The 24949-nt window shown below is 40.8% G+C and overlaps 1 protein-coding gene and 1 long non-coding RNA gene across 2 annotated transcripts; both read left to right on the top strand.

Annotated features, from left to right (window-relative positions):
• The first annotated feature begins 736 nt into the window (after positions 1–736).
• On the top strand, positions 737–18849 carry LOC110964019 (E3 ubiquitin-protein ligase pellino homolog 2). The gene is given in 8 exon segments (XM_022212589.2): positions 737–1149; positions 8724–8853; positions 9558–9659; positions 10137–10334; positions 10911–11096; positions 11189–11394; positions 12355–12454; positions 12457–18849. Coding segments are annotated over 8 exon segments (1284 nt in total). The 5' UTR covers positions 737–1069; the 3' UTR covers positions 12739–18849.
• A 1350-nt stretch (positions 18850–20199) lies between these two features.
• On the top strand, positions 20200–24453 carry LOC127537697 (uncharacterized). The gene is made up of 3 exons (XR_007947495.1): positions 20200–20323; positions 20832–20899; positions 24372–24453. It is a non-coding gene; the product is annotated as an uncharacterized LOC127537697 (long non-coding RNA).
• The last annotated feature ends 496 nt before the right edge of the window (positions 24454–24949 follow it).

The following is a 24949-nucleotide window of genomic DNA, read 5'->3' as shown; positions in this document are numbered from 1 at the left end:
GATCCTAATAGCAAATCTGTATTTATACACAGAAATTAGTGCAAAAAAAAACTTCATATACTGTAAAGTTTGCAAATGCACTGCCCTCATGTGGCCACAACATGACGCGTTACTACACTTTTCGTGCGTGTAGTAGTGTGTGTGTGTGTGTGTTTGTGTGTGTGTGTGAGGGAGACGCATGCATCCTCTCCAGCCGGCCTATATCTGTCTCCCAACTCCCACATGAGACGTCGAGGAAGAGGATGATGAGGAGGAAGGTGTCGTCTGGTCTGGGGCGCAATGGTGACCCACATCCCAGCAGCTCCACCACCACCTCCTCCTCCACCACACCCCCCGAAGCCCCTCATTACGTCAGACTCCATAATGACCCATAAAAATCATCGATATATGTTGTGCATATTTAAAGAAAAATCAAGTATCGCAGCGTATTACTTTAAATATAGCAGGACGCCTCTGCATGTCTGGGGATGCGGGTATTTCCAAACGCCTCGTTTTATTCTACCAGCCAGCTTCTATCAAAGACGCGACCATTGGTTGTTCAGTGGGGGGGATCTCCTTTTAAGCGCATTTTCATGTTCACTTATGGCTATATTCCATTGCTCTAATCATAAGTAGAATATTTTAAAAATATGTTTTAATTAAACTGAAATTATTTTTTCTGAAATATGTGGTTTATAAACTGTTTTTAAGTGTGACACAGAATGATCCTTCCCTATATGGAATGGTACGCGCCACTCCCTGCCGTTAGCCGTTGTTGTACCCGATGCTACTGAACAGATTTGTCGCGATACAAACTAGCTCCACACGGGCATTAAAGCCGCGAAAAGATGCTCCTCCACAGGATTAAAAAACCGAAACACACGGCAAGAAGTCTGGAGAAACTTTACCCGAGTGTGGCCAAACTTTGATAGACTACAAACCTCCGCACCACTTCCCTTTACAGTTCCGAGCGTGTTAGCATTGTTTTATCTCACCACTGTTGGCATTGGACGCGTCTCTCTCTCTTCTCTCTCTATCTTTTTTTTTAATTTTTACATTTTTTCCTCTTCTTCTGGAGCAGTCCAGTCTGATGAATTCACCGAAAAAAGACGGAGACGATGATGTGCCCGTTAAAGACCCGGTAAAATACGGCGAATTGGTCATTTTGGGGTAAGTCTCTTTAAAAAAAGAGCTTCGGCAAATTAAATATGTAGCGGCTCCATCAGCACAATAAACCAACAGAAGATGTGAGAGTTGAGCTTTAATCTTATGCTACTGCACAAAAATCGCCCCTTTTCACGTATTAAACTCGTCATGGTTCCACATTTTTGAGCTTCTTTCTCATTTATTCCACATTGCAGCCTTTTCTACCGCCAGAATGGCTGTGTAGTAATGTTGTAAAGTAAGTTTATGCTCAAGATGAATGCATCTTTTTTGTTTTTTTCGTCATTTTTGAGTGTAAAATATGCTGTAGTCACAGTACATATGGCTACTACGGATGTAGCTTTTCATCAATGGTTGTAGTGGGGGGTAAAGCAGCGCTGGATGGCTCAGCCTGCAAATCCCAATGATGTCATACTGTGCAGGATTGCTAAAAGTAGGACTGAGGAGGATATCATTGTCTGAAAAATGCATGCATGTTCGCTCACAGCCTCCTCTCTCATGCTGTTATTACTAATTAATAAAGCCAGATGACCATCCATGCCAGGCAGCAGTGAGGAAGAGGAGGTGGAGGATGATGAGGATGAGGAGGCGGAGGAGGAGGAAAAGCCCCTCTACATCACCACAGTAGGCAGGATGTGCTGATGACAGCCACCAGCTTCCACAGCATTTCCAGCCCCTACAGCCTCCACACTGTGCAGGGTCTGCAGGGACCAGAAATGCCACAACGCACATGTATACAGAGTCACATCCAGGCTCGCACAGGCCTCCCTCCTGCCCCGCTGAGCTTCCTGTGTAAGCCAAAGATAACTGACCTAATGGCCTATCTCCTTCCCTCCGGCTGAACATGGAGCTGGGAAGGCTGGAGCCCGCCCGCATCAGAATACTGATTAGCCGTCCTCCTCCTCGTCATCTGACTGTTTGAACACAGCGGTCCCTTTTACATGCACAGATCAGAATGAGGAAGCGAGAAGAAGTGATAGTGGAGGCCTGTTTCTAAGGTTTTCTTGGCAAGTGAGACACAAGCTGCGGTGTGCGGCATAACGCGGCTCATTTAGGGCTGGAAATGCATTTGTGTTAGCTCACTTTAAAACTGCAGCCATTGAGGTTTGGTGGTTTGCTTTGCTGGAGTGATGAGCTGAAGGCTGTTTAATGGCTTCTGTGTGGCATTGAAGTGAAATTCTGTTGTGTAAAATGATTTACAGACATTAAAATTGGTGTTATTGTTAATTTTCCAAGCGATGACCAGCTCCTCCGTCCCCAAACATACAGCAGGTAGCTGGTGTAAGTACAGGCTGTTCTTTCTGCTGCTTCCTGACTGACACCATACTTTCCAGGCGTGTTTTGTGCAACTGTGGCTTGACTCTGCATCTGTCAGCCTTGATGATCACATGCCCGTGTGGTCGATGCCTGCTTCACTGCAGGCCATGTGATCTTTGCAGTGGCTGCCTGCCATCGCTCATTACTTTAGTTAGACCGGACGCCGTGCACACCGCTGCCCCGTCCAGCGGCCCGGCTGAGCTCGACCCACTCATAACCGACTCATCACTATGCGAACGTGTCCTCCACATGTATTTACGCCCCACACATGCATCTTTTTTATGCCCACGGTCTCTGTCGCAGTCTCTCACCCAGTCCCCTCCAGTGTTTTGCTGAGTGCTGACTTTCAGGGAGGCTGGCCTCCTCGGTGACTTGCCCTCAACGAAAATAAACCCCGTGTTGGGGGCAGAAGGAGTGAATATTTCATATTGTGCTTTATGATGTGTGCACATGCGTGATGCGGGTCAGAGCTGCCCTTAATCGTACCTTACAAAGCCGCTCCTCCACAGGCCTTTTCCCCTCGACCTTCTGCTTCCTCTCCATGCCCTTTGCCTTCCTCCATTCGTTTAGCTTTTCTGGCTCTCATCCTGAGGATAGCTTCTGACTGCATTTCTGTGTCTGTTTCGGTCAACCTTCTGCTTTTCGCTCTCTCTCTAAGCTGATTTTCTCCTCCTGTGCCCGCTTATCCTCCACTCTGCTTCATATCTTCAGCTCCATCCTCTTGTGTCTCCTCTCCCTGACCCAGTCTTTCTCTATCAGTGACAGTTCAGATTGTAGTGACAAGCCGGGCCATGGAGGGCTCAGGTTAGCACTGAGTCATGTGTCTTTTACCGGGCACCACCTTTACAAACAGAGAAGAAGAAATCACTGCCCTGCTCTGACCTCAGGAATATTTATTTTTGCGCTGAAATTCTTGGAAGTACAGCTCATTAAAAATACATGATGTCAACAAACTTCCCTGCAGACACACTCAGAAATTAAACATCAAAACCAGTTTGCAGTTTTTTTTGCAACGAACTAAATGAAATTCTTCTACAGAAAAAATATCAAGATAATATTAAAGAATACAAGCATTTTCCTGTCTATCCATTTGCCTTTTACAGAAATTGATAGGGCTGATCAATTTGGGGAAATCAGTCTGGATATTGTTTGTTCCTGACACATTTTCCTGGCTGTATTCTCATTTTCCACAGTAATATGAAGTCCTGCACCTCTGTATAAACAGATGAACCCTGACTACAAGTAGTGGGGACTCAAAAATGTCTTCAGTGCAGTATGACACAAGTATAATGCTACAAAATCAGTTATAAAAAAGTGGAATTTCTTTGATTATTTATTTTACAAACATTTTTTTGATGTGCCCACATGTTACAAGTACTGGGAAATATAGTGTCTGTATAGATATATTATTACTTACACTTCCAATATGTTTCTATATTTGTGTCCTCTCTATTCTGTGCAAACACTGCCTGCAGTTCAGCCGAGTAGTTTATGAATTTCTGCCATGTGACTGCTGGTCACAGCTAAGTCATTAATAACATTTCAGGTGCACTGAGGAGTGCTGGATTTGTTTGTTTGTTTGTTTTTACAGAATTTGATCAGTGTGAAAGGTTTATTTTTGGCCATTTTTTAGTGAGACATGAAAGTAGAATAAAATTATTTTGACAAAATCTGATTTTACATCTAGATTTGCTTAATTTTTCTGACAGAATTGCGCGTCATGTGATTCTATATGATAGATTAAGGTCTATTGGAAAGCTATAAATCTGATGTTTTGTTCTCTTTTTACAGTTTTTGGCCCTGATAAATGGTATAATTTTAACATTTATTAAAAATATAAAATGCCAGCAGGTTAGGAGATTTCAAAGGGTTAAAGTGAAGCATCTGTTCAACATTGGCTGTTTGATAGATTTACCAGTCAGTGGAGCATTATGACATGAGGTACTATCAAAATAATAACTGATAAAAATCCACATTTTTCAGCTCAACGTTTTTCTTTCACTCTCAGCCAGCTTGAGTGAAATATGTGCGGGAGGGGAATTGTTTATCTTATTCAGCATTAAGAGGAGTTTCTGAAAGCAGCCCTGTCTTCAGCAGGGTAGGGCTTTACGCTTTTAATTACGGTGCCTTCGTGAGCACTTTTCATTCTGAGTAGCAGTCAGCATCACTGCTTTCGCTTGACTTTTTGGCTACATGTTCGTCACCTCGCTGCCTGTGCTGCTTTCTGAAGTGATGACAGTTTGTGGTGCTGCTTTGCTATGTGGGGAGTGTTTCACAGCAGATGTTGCACAATACTTTGTTATTTCCCACATGAGATAATCCTGTACCGCCAAAGTGCTGCTTTTCTTTACACCCCATGCTGCTTCTGGCTCATTATTTTCCTTCGGCTTTTTAATTGGTATAAATGCACGTGTCTGATTGGACTGTAGGAGTTTCTACATCCACTGAGTTGACAGTTTAACAGCTGGATCAGACGTGCTGCATAACACGTATCCTAAATTGCCGTCTTTGTGATGTAGTAATTGCGTTAAGTAAGTGACTGGTTTCTCTTTCGATTCAGGCTTCAATCTGTACTTTCATTTAAATATTGTTCCTAATTTTACTCATTGAATTTCATAACTAACACTTTAGAAGTGTATCATTGTGCTCCGTTTTATATTTTGAGTAGATTCTAAATGCAGTTTGCCAAGTTGTTGTATAAATGATAACCACATATTGTACTTCTACAGTGATTGTTTGGATGGTCCTGCATTTACATGTAGACTGAATGATATAAAAAAAATCATATTGGGTTTATCTTAACAGATATTATGGTATGAGTGATGATTTTAGCGGGAATAGTAGTTTTTCTATTTCTTTTCCACTTTATACAGTGGTGTGTACCAAACTTGTTCTCTTATTTGTATATCGTGTATAATGGTACGTTGTGATAAATTTTAGCTCTATCCACGCATTGCAGCTCCTGCAATTTTGATTTTATTGCAGATAACATTTCCATCAACGTTTCATTTATACTTGAAGTTGCAAAGTCCCAAATATATGGAAGATGTAGGGAAACAAATACAAGAAAATTTCAATAAAATTGGGAGTAAAAGTATCTCAAAGACAAATGAGTCAAAATTCTTTAAAAAAAAACCCCATAAAGCAGGGTTAGCTGTTAAGATTTAAGACCAGGTGAATGAACTAAAAGAAGAGTAAGTAAAATAGGTTTATATTTACAATTTCAGTTGCCTTTAGGATAAAATACGCACAGTGAGTACAACTGGATTTCCCAAGTTCAGTAAAAACAGCTGCCTCTGCAATATAATCCAATCAAAACAATTATTTGAATTATTTGTTAGGGCCCACATTAAAGGCAGCAGAGAAGCCATGAAAGAAGGTTAAAAAAAAAAATTAGAAGCCCAATGCTGCTCATTCCTGTTTGAAAACATCCAACTAGGTAGAATTTTTCATTTAAATTTGATGAGTTACTTTAGAATCTATCACGACGGCTGTTGGCTGATTTTCTTTTTGGAAACACTGGAGCTTTGATGAATCAATCCCGGTTTCAGTGCCTGGCTGTGCCGATGCTGTCGGAGCAGACAGTGGATCCTTTGACCCTCGGTTTGAGGCGGGTCAGAACTGAGACTCACCAGATGCCCTCTGATCTGATCAGGTTTGAAGGCCAGTAAGGACAGTTATTGTCTAGATTGTTATGGTCTTCTTGCCTGCTGGGTTTCCTCTGAATGCTTTTAATAAGAACCATGTCCCGCTGATTAGTGAAAAGCCTAAAACCAGCGTACTGCCCTCTGAGTGAACTCAAACTGTGAAACTGCTGTTTGACAGTGGTGGAGATGAGTACATTTACTCAAATATTGTATTGAAGTACAGTTTTAAAGTACTTCACTCGAGTATTTCCATTTTGTACGACTTTATACTTCAACTGCGCTACATTTTAGAGGGAAATATTGAACTTTCTACCTCACTACATTTATCTGACAGCTTTTTTAACGTGCAGCACACTTTTAACTTTTGCAGCTGCTTCCAAAAAGCCGTGTTTTGTCTGGCTCACATGTTAGATGCTTCTGAGCTCTACCAAAAAGAGATTTTTCAGTGTAAACTTCTTACATTTCAGTAAAAATTCCAGTGATCTAATATATTAGTCAAAAATCAAAGATTAGAGGAAAAAATGAAAGAAGATTTGTGGATCAGAACTTAATTTCTTTTTCTTTCCTCTCACATTTCTCATGTTTGGAGCCCTCAAATTATGTCTAAAATAGGGAATTCTGACATTGCTGCATTAAAACTTTGACTTGCGTAAAGATTCTTAAGATTTCTTCAGTGTCTGTCATTCGACTTGGCTTCACAATTTAAAAAATAGGAGCAGAAACTCAGGATTTTCATCGGCACCAGAGCTGAGTTAACATAATTAAAAGATTGATAGTGAATTATAAAACATCAGTGTCTGGATTGGAATTTATTATTTACCACTCTCATGCGAAGAATCAGAATTTTCAGTTCCGCTTCTATTAATAAACGCATACCTTCAAAGTCCTAGCTGGAGCACATCATCAAAGCTTTAATGTAATTGTGCAGTGATGTCATGGAGGTAATTCTGTGCTGTATAAATGCTTTACATGAGAAGGAGGTTAGGTGAAGCTCGTCTCCGGTGAACGTGGGCCTTCAGATCAAGTGCTGGTTGTCCTTTTCATTGAGGTTAAGCAGTTTAATGTGAATCACGAGCATCTCGAACGTGCTGCTTTAATTCATTTCAGAGGTATGTGCAGTCATATAGCCGTAAAGATGAATTTCAGTTATTTCAGCAGACGTAGTGGCACCTCAGCGGCACTTGAAAAGATGACATTTAAATGCGATGAATGTTTTTTCCTCCATTAGGGTTTCTCTGTAAAGATGGAGCTAATGTGTGTGTACATTATGGTCTCTGAGATGTACTGTAGTCCAGTGTAGATGCCTAATGCTGTGGTAGTTTCCATAATAATCTTTCAGCATATTGTAATGAGTAGTCGGAGAGGAAATTAGGCCGTTGCAACACCTATTGGCCTTCTGTTTTTTGGAGCATTTGTCGTATTGGCTGATTCAGTGCACAAAAATCCTGCAGGAAAAGTTGCTACTCTAGCATTGGCAACGACTGCCTACACTGCAGACACAAACCAAATAAATCAGATGGACAGTTTGATAGCGATTCTGACAATCCACTGGTTGACCCACTGAACCCCCAAACCTGCTGACAGGTTTGAAAGGTATGTTATCTTAAAAGAAATATCACAAAAACTACACCATTTATTCAAGACAGAAACCATAAAACAAGACGTATCTCGAGATTTTTTTAGCTTTTCAACGGTCCTTGAAGTAATCATGCGTGACACTTTTCCCCGCGATATCGTGATACTTTATCAAAATCACTAATTGAAAACTTTAAACTGTTAGTGCCAGATCCTGAAGAAAAAAACCTAAAAATTCAGCTCCTTTTGGTGCAGCTGAGAAGTCAGGATTCTGCAATGACCAACAGTCAGATGACAAAAATTCGGTGATTATTTGACTGAACTAAAATAACTACCGTATTTAGAACCACCTGTTTTACAGCATTGGTAGCACTTGTTGGCACTTGAAAAAAGTGGGAAGCAAGTTGTTTTTTTTCAGTTGTCATTATTAGTAATCAAAGAAATTCTACCTAATTTTTTTTCGTTCTTGTGTCATTTATGGTATCTTAACTTGTGTCATACTGTGCACAGGATATTTTTATGTTCTTTCTCCTTCTAGCCATGGTTGTGCTGTTTCCATAGAGATGAAGGACTTTACATTGCAGAGAAAAAAAATGACCGGCGCAAAGCAACATGCAGGTTCAGAGGGTTAAAATTTGTATCAACATTGGTACTCATAGCTCAGGGTTATGTCAAGTAGCAGCTATAATCTGAGCTCGCTGTTCTTCTCGTAAACAAATAAGCTGCTAACTTCATTTAAATGTCATAGTTAAGCACACTGTAGTGGTTGGTAAGGTAGTATATGTTGTTCATGCTAGTCGAATATTACCTTTTTCGCTAGCTGCAGCTGTATCTTATTCAAATCCATGTTTATGTTCATGTTTACATCAATCTTGTGTTGTATATGAAGCATGTCTACACACCCGTGCTCGTCTGGTGGGAGGAGCTGATAACAGAAAGAGGCTTTTTTTTTTGCCTTTTCCAGATTTCTGCCTACCCCGGCTTTAACGAGGACTTGTTTGTTTCATGTTTCCTTCCTGTGCTTCGTGCGTCTTTCTCCAGGTACAATGGCTCTCTTCCAAGTGGAGACCGTGGGCGCAGAAAGAGCCGCTTCGCTCTGTACCGAAGGGCCAAGGCTAACGGTGTCAAACCCAGCGCCGTGCACATCCTCAACACACCACAGGACAGCAAGGTCTGCATTCGTGTTCTATCTGTGTGCGGCATTAGTTTCCTTCCTGTGAGTCTTTCAAAAATGTGCCAGAGGAAGGATGACTAATCACGAAGTTGGGCGTATGTGGTCGGTCCTTTTGTGTGCTGTGTCTTCCTGCATCAGAATGCATGATTGCTTGGCGACTGACACGTGTTGTCATCTATAAAATGAAGACAAATTAATGTTTTGCCACCATCAGATTATCGTCAGTGATGTCACTTCTAACTTTAACTGGATATTGAGGAGTTTTTGGTTCTCTCAAACATGTTTTAACCAGCACCAAAGGAAAATCAGTAACGCTAAAGTGATAAGAACTGAGACTAAAAACAGCAGTTTCTTTTTCTTTAAACAGTTTTGCTAATTTGGGTTTTATTTACTAGGGGTTATTAGATTCGTTTTTGTTCATCAAACTGTCAAAAATAACAGGAAAAGACATAGATTGCTGTCAGATTTGGCAACGCAGACATATCGACTTTACACTGACTGTCACACAGACTATTTTTTTATCCCCCAAGACCCATTCTGAGTGAGTTAAAATCCTGTTTAATGCAACGTTTATGAATCTAGATATGTCTTATTATATTTTGTGTAACAACATGGTTTATTCAAGCATTTGGGTTGTCTAGAAAGTGATAAATTGCTTCACAAAAAAAGTGCTTTAACACATCTTGTTGCTGCTGTTGCAGGCGGTGCACAGCAGGGGGCAGCACAGCATCTCTTTCACACTGTCCCGTAACCAGACGGTGGTGGTGGAGTACTGCCATGACAACAACACAGACATGTTCCAGGTAACACACCAAGGAAATCGAGAAAACAAGGTCAACGTTTTCACAAATCCTCCTTCAAAGGCGACCGCATTCGCAGCAAAAAATAATCCTAGATTTGAGATCACGTGCGAGTTTCTCCCAAAATACACCCTTATGTAATGCCATCAAAGTAATTTCTACAGTGGGAAGATTATTTTGGTTCAGAACTGTGACCATTAAAAATAAAGGCTTGTGCATAATATCTGTAAGAAAGTCTATTTTTAGCCACAAGGTTCTGCTCTTATTGTAGCGTCACAGATTTGTTTTACATCCATTAAAATGAACTGTCTCTGCCAAATCATTTACAATATTAAAAGTATGAATATCCAGAGAAAATATTTAAGTATGGAAATTTTCAGAAACCTGCTATACTTTAATTTTCCTTTCCATAGACATTTATTTCAGTTAATAGTCTCTAGAATAATGGATGAATTACAGCTGTGTTTTCGTCCCCTGCAGATCGGACGCTCCACAGAAAGTCCCATTGACTTCGTGGTGACCGACACCTCTGGAGGGGGAAAGGAAGGGGAGGACCCCTCCATCGCCCCCAGCACTATCTCCCGTTTCGCCTGCAGAGTGGTGTGTGAACGCAACCCTCCTTACACCGCTCGCATCTACGCCGCAGGCTTCGACTCCTCCAAGAATATCTTCCTAGGGGTGAGTGGACTGATAATCCATCACAAGACATTTCTAGTGAATGTGTATTTTAGGTTTAGGTTCATCAAAGTACAATTTCCCTTTTTACTGTAATGGTGATTTAAACCTTCCCTTCTGGCAGTGAGAGTAATTATACAAACCCTGCCGACTCGCGTTTATGACGTATGCCTCGCCATCCATCTCTTTCTTCATTAGGCTTCCTCTGAAGTTTCTTTTTTATCTACAGCATTAGAAGCTTGTCTTGGATTCCTCTTAGGTTTTTCATCTACATCCTCCACCATACTCCTATTTGCGCTTCTTTACCGTGACTAGTACTGACATAAAACATGTTGCTGCTGGTGTGCTAGCAGAGGAACTGTCCATCTGCAAACAGCACACGTTTCCTGTTCAATGTAGACAAAATGTACGAGAGTAAATGACAAAATCCTGAGAAATTATGACATACACACAATTAAAAGGTAGAATTTTGGCATGTTCAAGTTCCTAGCTTTGTCTCAGACTCGTAACACTCTAGTTTTGGCTTGTATGAATCCATAGTGGCACAGTTAAATTTCTTCGTTGTCTTTACTGTTACAGGAGAAAGCAACCAAGTGGAAAAATCCTGACGGACACATGGACGGTTTGACCACCAATGGGGTTCTAGTGATGCACCCTGAGGGATTCCCAGAGGACCCCAAGCAGGGTCTGTGGAGAGAGATCTCCGTCTGTGGAGATGTTTATGCTCTGAGGGAAACCCGTTCTGGACCCAGCCGGGGCAAACTGGTGAGCTTCTGCAGGTTCTGCTCCTTTATGACTTTATACATCGACTGCTTTTACTGTGATTGTAAGTGTGCGTCTGTATACATCCCCTTCAGGCGGAGGGAGAGAGCAGCGCGCTACGAGACGGTTCTCTGGTTGATCTGTGTGGGGCCACCCTGTTGTGGCGCACAGGTGAGGGGCTCATGCGAGCTCCAACCCTGCGTCACCTGGAGGCTCTTCGTCAGGAGCTTAACGCATCCCGGCCTCAGTGTCCTGTAGGCCTCAGCACACTGGCCTTCCCCAGCCTGCCACGGAGCCACAGGTAGGACACAACCACAGCAAACTATAGGTAGCTTTACACTACACATAATAAGCTCTTTCAGGCTTTCTGTTTCTTTTGTAGTGCAGGATGCAACAGCTTAGAATGTAAAATTTACTCAGACTTCACCAAAACAAGGGCAAATAGTAATTAGCTATTACTACTAGTATGAAGGACATAGAGCACCAGAGGTCTGTTATGTTAGCCTATATGGTAAATTTTATGTTGTTGATGGGGATGTTTGCTGCTCGATGAGGGCAAGAGGGCTGAGAAATGCCACTCAAACCCTGCCCACCTAAAAACAGCCCTAAAAGAGGTTCTAAAGTGTAGATTCTTGCATTTGGAACATGCAAAAAGGTTCTGGCCATCCTAAAACGTCCTACAAGTTCCTGCAAAAGCCAGCTTTATGTCAGTTAGTGTTTCAAATATACCAATTATTTCCTGTCATGATCTAGTTCAAAAAGGCCACAACAAAAGGGAAGACATACGAAGTGTAGGAATTAAAGCTTGTTTTTATTCAATTAAATCAAACCAAATTAAAGCCAAATTAACCAGAACAATTTTGGTTTGTGAGAATCAGCGGGATCAGTGGTGTTGTAAGGTGCAAACCAAATCCTGAAGGAAGAACTAAAACAGCCTAATGAGACCTGGTGTGAGGTGCCTGAGGAGTAAACCAGAGAGACTGGTTAGACTACGGCCAGCACTAAGTAACCTGAGAACCCACTGGGTGCCACAGGTGCTGATTACATTAGGCAGCCACTTACAGAACTAATAGAAACATAAACCATTAGATCTACCCTGAAGATGACCCCAGGGGTCACATTCCTATTATGATGCTAATTTACTTCCATCTTTAGAAGTCCCTGTGAGCAAATTCTTACTTTGTTTTTTGTATTTAATTCCACACATCCACCCACAAAAATCCTGTTGAAACTACTGACTCTATTGATGTTGTTGATTCAGCCTTGAAGAGCGTCAGCCCTGGGTCTACCTTGCCTGCGGCCACGTCCACGGACGCCACGACTGGGGCCAGAGATCAGAGGAGAGGAGGATCCAGGAGAGGGCGAGAGCTCCACGGTCCGTCGTGAATGTCCCCTTTGCAGGAGCGTGGGCCCCTATGTGCCCCTGTGGCTGGGTTGTGAGCCTGCGGTGTACGTGGACGCCGGTGCTCCCACTCACGGTTTTGTGCCATGTGGTCACGTCTGCTCAGAGAGGACAGCCAGGTACTGGGCTGAGACTCCACTGCCCCACGGGACCCACGCCTTCAGACCCGTCTGCCCCTTCTGCTCCACTGCCCTCAGCTCCCCCGGCTGGACGAGGCTCATCTTCCAGGGCCCCATTGACTAATCAGCACTTCGAGACAACCACTATCACAATACCAAGAAGCTGCCTGAGCTTCATTCATGTTGCAAACGTTGGTCAGTGTGGAAAGATAACAATGTGGTGTGCTTAGATTACTATTAGATTATGGGTGTTGCACTCTCACGGTCTGAGTGTACAACAACACTCTGCAACGTTGTGTTACTGAATGTAGCTCAGATGAAGAATCCCTGCCCCTGTTTATCCTTCAGAGCTTGTTAGTTGGTGTAAGATCAGGTGGATAGGTGACAAAAACATGGCAGAATAATCAGCGCTGCCTTGTGGAGAATATCTCTTCTAAATTCTAAGAGATGTCCAGTCCTCCGTCATGCAGGAGTCTCAGGTTTTTAATTCCAGCCACCACAATGCCAGCTGAAGATGTTCTCAGAAATATTTACCCAGGAGCCTAAACGATGCTGCTTAACGTTTTTAAAACACATCCTCATAACTATCTACTCTATCAGGCTTAAACCTTTCTCTCAGTATTAGACACCTTGCACAGTATAAAACGGCAAGTAGCTTTTTGCACATATGAGGTGCGATCAAAGCGTTTAAGGTCTGTGCCATAAAAAAACAATCAACCAATCGAAAACCATACCTGGTTTAAATATGGCAATGTTTGTAACACTCCATCAAAGTCACGTTCTGTAAGCAAGTCGAGCACCGCCTGTGTCTAAATGGGGACAAAATGAAGTCACAAAGTAGATCTGGTTAGAGAACGACTGTGTTGTTTTAAGTGCATAATCACCTCATTGTGACACAGTGCAGTTGAAATCATCTGCATGCCATCGCATTCAGATCGTTTGCACCAAATATTTTACAGTAGATCTCTGCCTTGACATACTGACAAATTCATGGTGCACAGTTCTGTGAATTCTTACTCAAATGGCATTGTAGGATGTACTAGGATTCTCTCCATAGTATATTGTAATAAGGTGTTGACGAGGGATGTCCGACATTGACTTTTTTGCAAATAACCAATATGCCCATATTGTCCAACTCTCAGTTTCTGATTCCAATATCAACCAATACCGATATATGTGGGCTATTAAATTAATTTTAGGTCACATCACATGTCTCCTGATATGGAATTAACATAGACTGGATATATAGTGGACGTAGCATCTGGCTCCAGAATTGAAGCCAACCCGGAAGTGTCAAAAACTTGCAATATCACGCCGTCCGTTAGGGTTGGCTCCAAAAAGCTTTTGCTCCATAGACCCCAATTCATTTTTGGAAAAAATAAAATTTGATAGACTGATGTTCTACAGCTCAGGATTTTTTTCCTGTTAGTTTTCATGGTCAAAATGAGAGATCAGGTGGCCGATCTTAAAATAAATCAATACTGAATTTTAAATAAATCGTTAAAGTTGGCGGAGCCAGGGGGCGTGGCTATACTTGATAGACAGCAACAGAAGCCTCTGCGGTAAAACGTGGGCGGGATAAGAGAGTCCTCAGCCAATCCTGCCCCTAGTTGCTCTCCGATCCAGTCTGTTTGATGACGCTTTTTACGTCACTGGCTCCAAAAAATCCAAAACGTCGACCAGGAAGTAGCAAAATCCGGGCTTTATTTTCTCGTCGTTGAAACCAACGGGTGACGTCACGGTTAGTTTACGCTTGGGAATTAACACATCATGCCTAATTTTAATGTGATGCCCTATTGGATACATTCTAAAATGCAACAATGATTTCCAAATGTAAACATTGTCTTTGCAACATAATTTTTTTTTAATTAAGCTATGGAAAAATGGCCATTTTAAAAAAATGCCTCAAACAGCTGACATTACATTTTTATACTGATAGAGGGCCGCGATTATTGGACATCCCGAGTGTTGACCATATTATGTGATGTGACCCTGAGATGACTAACATTGTGAATTTGTGGACTCTTGGTGCTCCTGACCTGACGTTCCTTCTCCGGTCTCGGAGACTGCAGCTCTTCTGCTGTTTAAACCACCATTTATTCTCTTAGTGGTAGCCGCAGACCCACTTGTGGTCGCCACAGTGATCCTCCATAAGAATGCTGAATCATCCGAATGCTGACTGACACAGAATGTGACGTTTGCACTCTGCTCCGATTTGAACTCCAGGGAGAAAATGTGCACCTTTAAGTGATCACAAAAACACATGTACCACTGGTCCTGATGTCCATAGCACGGTGTTACTCTGCATCCTGACTCATTACGGCTCGCACATGTTGCACACGTGGTCATCACTCTCCATTCATGCTGAACAGGCAGAGTCTCAGGACGTTTTGATCGCACTTTGTAACTAAGGAATGGCCTTGTTTCTCAGTTAGCCTGCATTTCTTGCAGGTCTATGTGTTCTTCACTTGATGAAGAACCACCTCTTGCACTTCTTGGCCTGAAATCTCACCACATCTTAGGTTCTAAAACATGTCGACATGAAATGCTGCCGCTGAATGTCTTTTGTTCTTAATTGGTTGCAGCAAACTAATCCATTTGGCCTCAACTTCTGCAAAAACCACCTTCATCTATATTTCACATCAAGTCCACTTTTATAGATTTGCATATTTTCCTTCCTGAAAGACAAGCTGATTTAGCTTTATTCTCAGTGGGAGATCACAAGGTTGGGTCAGAGGCTTGTGCTCCCATTCAGCATTTTATATGTCATAGTGATAATTGTTCGCCGTTTTTAGGACAGATCAGGATATTTTTAGTATATGCAGTTTCCATCTTTTGTCTAGACATGTCATTTAAGTGTGAAATCTATGCACTAACACCCCCGTAAATGAGATAAATGAGATCCCTTGTGTAGTATTTGGTTGGAAAGAAAACCTGCCGACTCTCTGATTAGCTCTGAAGCACCAGAGGGAACGCTGCATGCCGGAGATCTTATCCTAATTATAAAGCAGAATGAGGATAAACAAAGGCTGGGAATGAAACTGGGTAAACTCCACTTCACAACCCTCTCAAGCAATAATAGCACTCCCATAGATAAGCTAGATGTTGCGCTATGTTTAGCCAAGTGTTAGGTCAGCAGTCCCTTCAAACGTGGCTGAAATGGTTTCCAGGTTAAGGGCTCAACCAGAGGTGTGTTCAATCCCATCACTTATTTTATTTCCAAACAAGGTCTCAGACCAGTGATCCAAGTATGTGTGGTGTAACCAAATATAACTTAAAGATGAGCAACCAAATCATTGAAATGCATTTTAATACTCATTCCACATGTATAGTCAAATCCAAAACGATTCACACATGCCAATTTTGATTTAGAGTGAATTTTTGTTTTGATGGATAGGTTTCTTCTGACTGGAAATTATATCAATTGGTAACAGAGACAGATGTTGTGTTACAGATGTTAAGGCTAATTTGACGTATGTAATTTTGTACATTTTTACATAAAACAACATGTCCAAATTCATTCATACTCCTTGAAATTGCTGCTAATCTTCGATAAAGTGTTCATTTCTGTCGTATTCCAAATGGTCTCGGTAATTTCTGCTAGTTCCAGAGCGTTTTCATGCACTGTAAACTAAACAGCAGATGCAGTAGTTCTCTAGTCAGTCACTGGTCGATTGCAAGTCATGGCTAAAACCAAAGAGCTTAGTGAGGACCTCCCATTTCCTTACAAGACGTGGAAAGGCTATAAAACCATATTCAAGTGCTAGTGACCACAGTGCAAGCCATCATCCAAAATTACAAGGAGTTCCACACTGTGGGAAAACCTCAGAGGGCTGGTAGGAAGCCAGAAGTGACCCCTGTGCTTGCAAGAATGGTAGAGTCCAAGAAGAATCCAAAGATCAGCACCAAAAGCGTCCTGATGAATGTGAGCAGTTCTGGTAGCAACATCTCAGACAGCGAGTCAGGAGACTTTATTTCTTCAAGACCATTCTTCAAAACAGACATATAAAAAGTCACCTGGACAAAGAAGCAAGCTTTGAGTTGAAAAATGAGATTTATATGGAGTTATTTGGAAAGACAGAAGAGGAATTCAACCCCAAGAATACTCTCCTCTCAGTCAGACATAATGGGAACATAATGCATAAACAGAATCAAGAGAAAAGAGGAGGAAAACATCAGTTTGTCTGCATCTCTAACACGATGCGTTACCGTATTTTGTCTCTCGTTTATGTCAATTAAGGCCAGAAGAAACCTATTGGCTAAATAAAAATTCAATCTGAATCAAAATTTGGCATGATTATGAATCATTTTGGATTTAACTGTATCATTATCCTCATTATGCTGACAGAAATCAGCATGTTTAGGCTGCAGAGCATTACCACAGTTGGAATTGTCATAGAAAAAAACCTACATGTTCTGATGCTTCTGTTGGTAATTTGAACACACTTCTGGTTACTGAATTATGCTGAACAGGGTCTATGTTCGTGGGTCAGTAGGTTTGAACTTATATAACCTCAAAAGAAAATCTTTTTTTTTTTGTTTCAAAGATGAACTATTTTGTTAGTGAATGGGAAGGGCTGGGTTTATTTGGGGGAAGCGGGGGGAATTCTTTTAGATGTTCAGTGTTAACAAAAAAACTGACTATTTTTCTATCCGACAATTGGTTTTTGTTGTTACTCAGTGTAAGCAAGTTCTGTATGTTTCCAAATATAATCGTGTGGTAGATGTAGGAGAGCTTGTGAGTGAGAAAACATTGCCAACACTGTGTCCAACAAACACACACTTACACACAATGCTACCGGAAAACATTGCCCAGACAATGAATGTAGCCAAATACTCGGGCTATATTTAGCCTTCCCTGGTGCTCATATTGAATGGTCTATATTGTGATACTATTTTTGTAACTGAATATTATGGTGTAGCTTGGTGAACTAGCTGGAAAAAAAAAGTCTGGTCATTTTCAATAATAGCCTCAAGTATGGAAGACGTAATTGATAATACACACTCACACGGAAATTGTGTCTAGCTTGCATGTGCTACACATCCAGTATGTACACTACACATACTCGAAAAACTTTGCACGGTGGATTGCCAACTTGTTATTCATGCTGAGAGAGTTTTTGTCACAGACCAAGTGTCTTCCGAGTCCTAACAGTTGCAGCATTTTCTTCTGATTTGTCGTTTTTCTTTTACTTTCGAAAGCAAGAATACAAAAGAGAGCCTAAATAAGAAATCCTCATACTTGATAGATCTTTGTGAATGAGACCTCTTGAACCCCACTTTGTACTACTATGCGAATATTTTCCACCAAAACCAATTCACTGCGAGAAAGACGCTCAACACTTGTTTACATTTTTGTATTTAGGCCCATCGTGGAACATTTAAAGCTAATGAAAGTCAGCGTGCTGTCTTCAGAATGTGATGTGTTCTCATTTGAAGTCTAAATACAAGATTTGTACTTGGCGGACGGTAGTGTTGATAATTTACTGTAGCTCAGGATTAGTGATTTCAGACTCACAGCTGGCGAAGCCTGAAGGAAACCTGGTAGAATACACTTTGAAAACACGCATCGGATGTGAGAGTAGGCACATCTAATGCACAGATTACAGAGGGAGTACAGTGGAGCCACCACAGGTCAGCCATATACGGGTCTCTATAGAAAGGGGTTTAACGAAAAACATGTCTGCCCTTTACAAATCACACCAAATCCAGTGAATCCTGCTTTTAAATATAAATATATATAAACAGTACAACATGTAACACCATTGGCATGTGGATGGAGAACAGTTGCAGCACCCTCATCGGCTTCTGACCTGAAATATTCCTTTCAGCTCGTTTTTCTTTCATTTTAATTTTACTTTACTTCTTCATTTGGATTCTAGTTACGTAATTTTCTTTGTTTTTAGATTAGAAAAGATTCAGAGAGTATTTTAGAGAAGTTTAATACCACCAGTAACATCATAAGCTCTTCCCTAATTTAGTTTTTTTTAATCAGTTAAACCCTTATTCCAGATGGCGAAACCTCAACCTCAACTTTATGAGCTCGCCTTGTCACAGGTGAGTGAGTAGCCGACATGTATTATACAGCGTAAAACCTCACAGTTAACAATGCATTCCTTTAAATATATCTGTGTTATGTACAGCTATTTTGTATTATTTTATAACATATTCTTCTGTAATCGTCCGGTGCACAGACAATCGCTATACACATGTCAATAAACCAGTTTAAAAAATTGCCATGTTGTTTGTCTTTTCTTCAAGATCAGCACAAAGTTAAAAAAAATGTGATTATTAAACAGAATATTGAAAAGAGCTAAAAGTTATGTTGCAGTTCCAGCAGAGGGAGCTCTCTACCAGCTCTCAGGCCAGCTGAGGGACGCTTCAGTTGCTCCCAGTTGCATCACCTCTAAAATAATCATCTGTTTTAATGAGCAGTTTTGGCACCGGCGTACGGTACATCACCACGCAAATGTGATAAGAAGCCGCAAATGTGTGCAAAATTAGCTTGATTTCAAATAGCAATTTAAAAAGACTTTGTAAAGAATGCAGAATGTCTGGTGAAAGCACAAACTGCGAATGAAGTCTACGCTCTTAGAGACCTTCTGAGAGTGGTGTCATTCAGAAGTTTGTATCGCACTTAAACCATGAGGAGGAGGCCTTTTTCTGTCAGAGAAGCCTATTTCATGGGTATGTCAGCGATACACCACATTTAAAGTCTTTCAGAGCACAGGAAGGAGGCAAACTGCAGGCCTGCTAAAACTCTTAAGACACTGGTTAACCTTTCTCATCTGACGAACCTCCACAAGCCTGACAGATGGACTCAAGAACACCTTCACAAACATCACCTTTCATGCTCCAATGTGTTTATTTAACCCATTTTATACTGAATGTTACTTAACAATTATATAAAATTATATAGAACTATATAAAACTGAATTAGGTTAAAGTTACTTTCATGCAGTTGTACTGTAGCTATTTAAAGAATTTGGTCAGGTATTAATTGTTAAGTTTGTATATATTTTAACATTAATCCTTTACTTAAACCCTCCTGCTATCTTCATTTAAAGGCACAAAAAATTGTTTCCTTGTCTGAAAAAAATCTGAAAATTGACTATATATATATATCAGTAAAATTTCACACACACACACACACACACACACACACACACACACACACACACACACACACACACACACACACACACACACACACACACACACACACACACACACACACACACACACATATGCACTTTTAGCTAACACTTTTAACTTTTATCTACACTTTTAGACAATAATTTCAATCGCTAACAAATACAGTTGCTAGCCACATTTTAATAATTTAAACTGCTGGCTATACTTTTAGCTAACAATTTCAACTATGAGCCATATTTTTAGCTAATAGTTTCAATTGTTAGCTGTACGTTTGGCTGGCGAGCTATCCTTTTCACTAACATTTCAATCTGTTGAATTTTGTTGATTTTGTATGCAAATTCAAACGTCCAGATACAAGCCGCTTATTGGCTGATTCACTACCGGGTTGCAGGTGATTGGTCGATAACAACCCATTCAAAAAAGAGCCAAGATGGCGCTTATGCCGAGCCGGAAATCAGTCGTCTTCCTCTTCTCAGGGCAAATTACATTTGGTCTGCTCACGTGTAGGTTTTTGACACACGGATGACTTTGTCCAACTTTAGGAGTTTGCAGAGGTGAGCAGCCATTTCTTTCTAATTTGTTTTCTTCCCTTTTTTCCCACAGATTGGTAAGGTACTGTGTGTTGGTTTTGAGTTTTGGTCACCTTGTTTGGGTAATGTAGATAGATGTGTTTGTTATTTTGGTCTTTGTCCATCCAGAAAGTATTTTTGTTCTGTTTACTATTATACAATCTGAGCAAACTGTATGTGTGGCTGGGTGGAGTTCTGTCCCCACTTTTAGCTAACAGTTAAATGTTTATCCACAGCCAGCTGTAAGCTAACAATGGTGTAAACTGTTTAACAAACTTTTAGTGAACAGTTTAAGCTAACAGCTATACTTTAAGGGAGCTTTTTCAGCCCACTTATTCCATTTTTCACTATTACCTGACTAGTTTAGTCATTTGTGCATCTGTTTTAGCTGTTTATTTCTACTGTTTGTTCTTTTCGGTTAACTTTTCTGCTTAAACCTGCCCTGCCCAAATCAATTTTTTTTAAATAAAAGTGCATGTTCGGTTTGTTTTAGATGAGCCAATATTTCCATGGCATTCCCTGGCTACTGCTGAAGTATCCCAAGGGACACTGCTGTAAGAGGTAAGATAGACATGAAATGCATCCTTAATTTTAATTCAGTGAGTTTTAATAAGTGGCACATTCTTAGTTGTCAGCATACAGACATGTTTATTTAGATGCCAATTCAAAATACCTCAAATTTTCTTTTAATGTGTGTAGTTTCTGTACTTTAACACCTAACTATTGTCATTTAATTGCGCTCAAAAATGGGAAATATCCTTTACTAAAGCATTATATTAGCAATATGGAACATCCTATTCATGTAACAGATGGGTCAACTATCAAAGCAATTTTTGAAAAAGCTCATTTTATTATTGTTTAGCTAATTAGAAGGTAGTTGTTATTAAATTTGTTTAAAATTTAGTGCTATCCAGTCATTTTTATTGATAAGTGATTGTTTCTATAATATGGCAAATAATAATGGAATTTGTAAAGAAATGATCACAATGAACATAAAAAAAACATTTTTTTTTACTTTTAATAAAAATGTATGCAAGATGTATCTCATGGACTTCTAAAGTCCCTTAATTATACATTGACCCAGATTAAATATCCAAACAAAGTCACTGTAAACTGAGATATTCTGAGAAGAAGGAACGTGGTAACACCACTGCTTATCTGGAGGGTTGATGTATGTAATCAGGATAAATAGGACAATGATGTTTGTCCCAAAGGAGGCTCCTGTGCCAAAATCTAGCTGAAAACTGTGTATTTCTTGTGATTTTTTGCTGCCTTAGTGATGTGTATTCCTGACTTTATTTGGTTTTAAACAGACAAACCTTAGAGCCAAATAACATTCCAGTATATATGTAGGAACAAAGATGTTAGAAGGGTGCCCAGCAGCTCATTTTTTTTCAATGTGGGCCCCCAAGCCCGGATATGCGGCCATGTTCTGTTTGTGTGCGTCAGGGGACGTAGCACAGATGATGGCAGTTGCGTTTACAGCTGAATTCTCCATGGAGGGATTTGTAGGTTTTGATCCTAGCTAATTAATGCGAATCCCTCTATGGGAGCAGTGGTATGTGTGAAGTTTGAAGGGGACTCTCCTGCCCCTGTGTGTGTTGTCATGCCTATATCTATGTGTGTGTGGGGGTACAATGTGTCGTTTAAGTTTGTGTGTGTGTGTGTTAATCAAAGGCTGTGAAATCTGAACTCTCTGCGGACCCCCTCTGCTCTCGTGGTGGCAGGGGGGCGTTTATGCCATTGTTCCATCAATCCACCCATTAACTACAAACACTGGGAAACTTTAATTAAGCTGGGGCTGCAGACGATTAATTAACTTTAAGACTTTCACCCCTTTTTTCCTTCCCTTCTAAACATTTCACTAAGTCACCGAGCCTCAGGAAGTTATAATATAGCCACATAAATTACAAATCCAATTAAAGGCAACATTAAGGCATCACAATCTGCTGTCCGTGTTCTTCTAGTCTTATAAGACTATTCTCTTTTGTGGCTCGACTAGCAGTGAATGCCGGCACACGTAAGCCGGGCAGAAAGCATTAAACAGGGGTTAAGAGTTGTAATAAGTTTGATTATTTTATGGAGTTTATTATGCTGTGTTATCCTGTTAGGGAGGCGATGTTGTGGCGGTGGATTGGTAATCCAGACTGTCTTGTGTCTCTCCTGCTCTGCCACCGTGGATGCTCTCATCACAGTTTGGAGGGGGGAGGCCCAACCCAGTGTAGGTGGATGAGAATATGACGGAGGAGGGAATCCGTTCAGGAGCTGTCACATACAGCTCATCTGGCTGTCTGGGAGATGCTCTCTCACTTTGTTGGTTATGAGAAGCCTCGTAGTCACTTTGCATGTCTTTATGCACTCACTAGTCCCTCTCAGAATCCACATATGTACAGATTTTTACGAGGATGTGCATCTTGCTAACATTTTTTGTAAAATTTCATATACATTAATGAGGCTAACTGACATTGTGGGTGATTAATATTTATAATGGAAATGTGGTAGTTTTATCCACCTGGGGGAGTTGTAGTGGAAAACGTGCATAGAGCGGATGATATATATACAGTGATCCCAGTATTTTCTGAATGTTTAAATTGGACAGTGCTTGCAAACAAAAAGCACAAATATTCATGTAATGTATAAATTCTACATATTGGGCAAAAATATATACAGTCATGGAGATCATGCAAACACACATGGCTACAGTCATCAGAAACAATGGTTGTGCAATCAGGTACTAACTCCTGTGTGGATCATGTGACTTCAACAGACAGAACAGAAAACATGGAATGCCTAAACGCTGTTTTTGGCAGAACAATACCATAGCTATTGATAGAAGAACATAAAAGATTTTGGTTATTATCAAGAAAACCATGGAAAATGTCTATCAGCTCTGAAATTAAACTCTTATGAGCTAGTTTTGTTGTTATCATTATATTTGTCCAAACAAATGTACCTTTAGTTGTACCAGGCATTAAAATGAACAAGAAATTGAAGAAAACAAGGGAGGTCTAATCATTTTTTTCCACGACTATATATACAGTGATCTTTAGGTCTTTAATTAGTGACTTTTGCTGTTATTTTCACAGTTGAGAACTTTTAGTACTGTCATTATTTTTGATGGTTAATGCACAACTCAAACTTTTATTTTACATGGCTGATCTATAAGAGAAATCTGTCTGATAAAAAATAATTTACTCTTGTTTAAACTGTCTTGGATACATTTACTTTTTTAACACATAACTGGTTGACATGCAGGCTCCACATGTGTACAGCAATATGAGTGAAAGATGGCAAAGAAAAGGAAGACTTGGTTGCAAAATAAAACGCAGATATTGAGGAATATTTCTGCTGTAGAAAGGATGATGTTGACCAGAAACAGGCACAATGTCTAGCAGTTGTTGCTGAAACACGGGATTACATGACTAAGTTGTTTGACCATTTAAATCAGCACCACAAAGGTCTATATGACGAGTGCAAAGACAGATGTAAATGCCGTCTAAAGCAAAGAAAAAAAACATTTTGGGGCCCTTTACCCATCTTGCAACGTCATGCAGACCTACTTCCAGCCATCTAACAGGGTTTCTTGGAAAATTACAGACTAATACTTTCATCCTTTTTAACATTTTTTAAATGTATTTTGTATACTACTATTAGAAATTGGCTGTATTTTTTAGAATACTTTGTTGCTGTGTATACAGTACGAGCTGTTAGTCCCTCAGTATTTTGCTGTTAAGCCTCCATGTTGATGAGCGTAGAGCTTCTGCTGCTGCTAAATGAATGTAGGCCAACTGTTTCTCTGTTCCCACATCTTCCCAAAGTTCCTGACGCTGCTCTCACTGCGTGACCAATACCAGCCCCGAGGAGGCACTGCCGTAATTCCCTGTAAATGACAACTAATGAAGATGGTAGTTCCTCTCATTACTTTTTGTCTTTGAGGCTGTCAGTTGTTGCGAGCTTTTATTTCACTTTCTCGCTGTCTGCTCAGAGGGGAAAAAAACCTAAGCGCTCCTTTTCTGTTTTTCTCCCTCCTCAGCACCTTCAGCGGTCAGGGATGAGCGCTCCCCTTCTCCGGCTGTATCAAGCACACGCTCAATTAGCATCGCATGGTAGGTGAGAGCCGTTTTGAAAACATTTCTCATTACACCTTATCGCTGGGACACAGAGGGGGGGCAACACGAAGCAAATTAGAGGGGTGAATGAGAACCGGAGAGCGAAAGGGAAGGAGGGGAGGGCTGGAGACATCAAAGTGTTCCTGCTCTATTTAAATTGAGTGATCTTGTGTGAAAGATCCCCGCTACATAAAGATTAACCCCGTCCTCCCTCCCACACTCTCACACGGCTAATATCTCACACCCACATACCCTTGGATTTATGTGTCAGGGGTTAATAGCTCTGAGGATGAGGACACTGGGGGGTTCGTGTGGGGTGTCCCTGCGAGCGCACATGTATGTGGGATGTGATGTAGGCAGGGACGCTTGTGTGTCTTCAGTGGAAGGGAGATCACACAGCGAGAGAGGCTCAGTTTCATCTCAGACTGACATGTTACAAATCCCGGCAGCAGCACCGCTGAGCAGACCTGCCAGCGCTCCTCAGGAAAACACTGACACACTC

This window comes from Acanthochromis polyacanthus, chromosome 16 (assembly GCF_021347895.1).
Source record: "Acanthochromis polyacanthus isolate Apoly-LR-REF ecotype Palm Island chromosome 16, KAUST_Apoly_ChrSc, whole genome shotgun sequence".
Lineage (NCBI taxonomy): Eukaryota > Metazoa > Chordata > Actinopteri > Pomacentridae > Acanthochromis > Acanthochromis polyacanthus.
The sequence above is the reverse complement of the archived record's forward strand: the minus strand, read 5'-3'. Positions and strand labels throughout refer to the sequence as shown.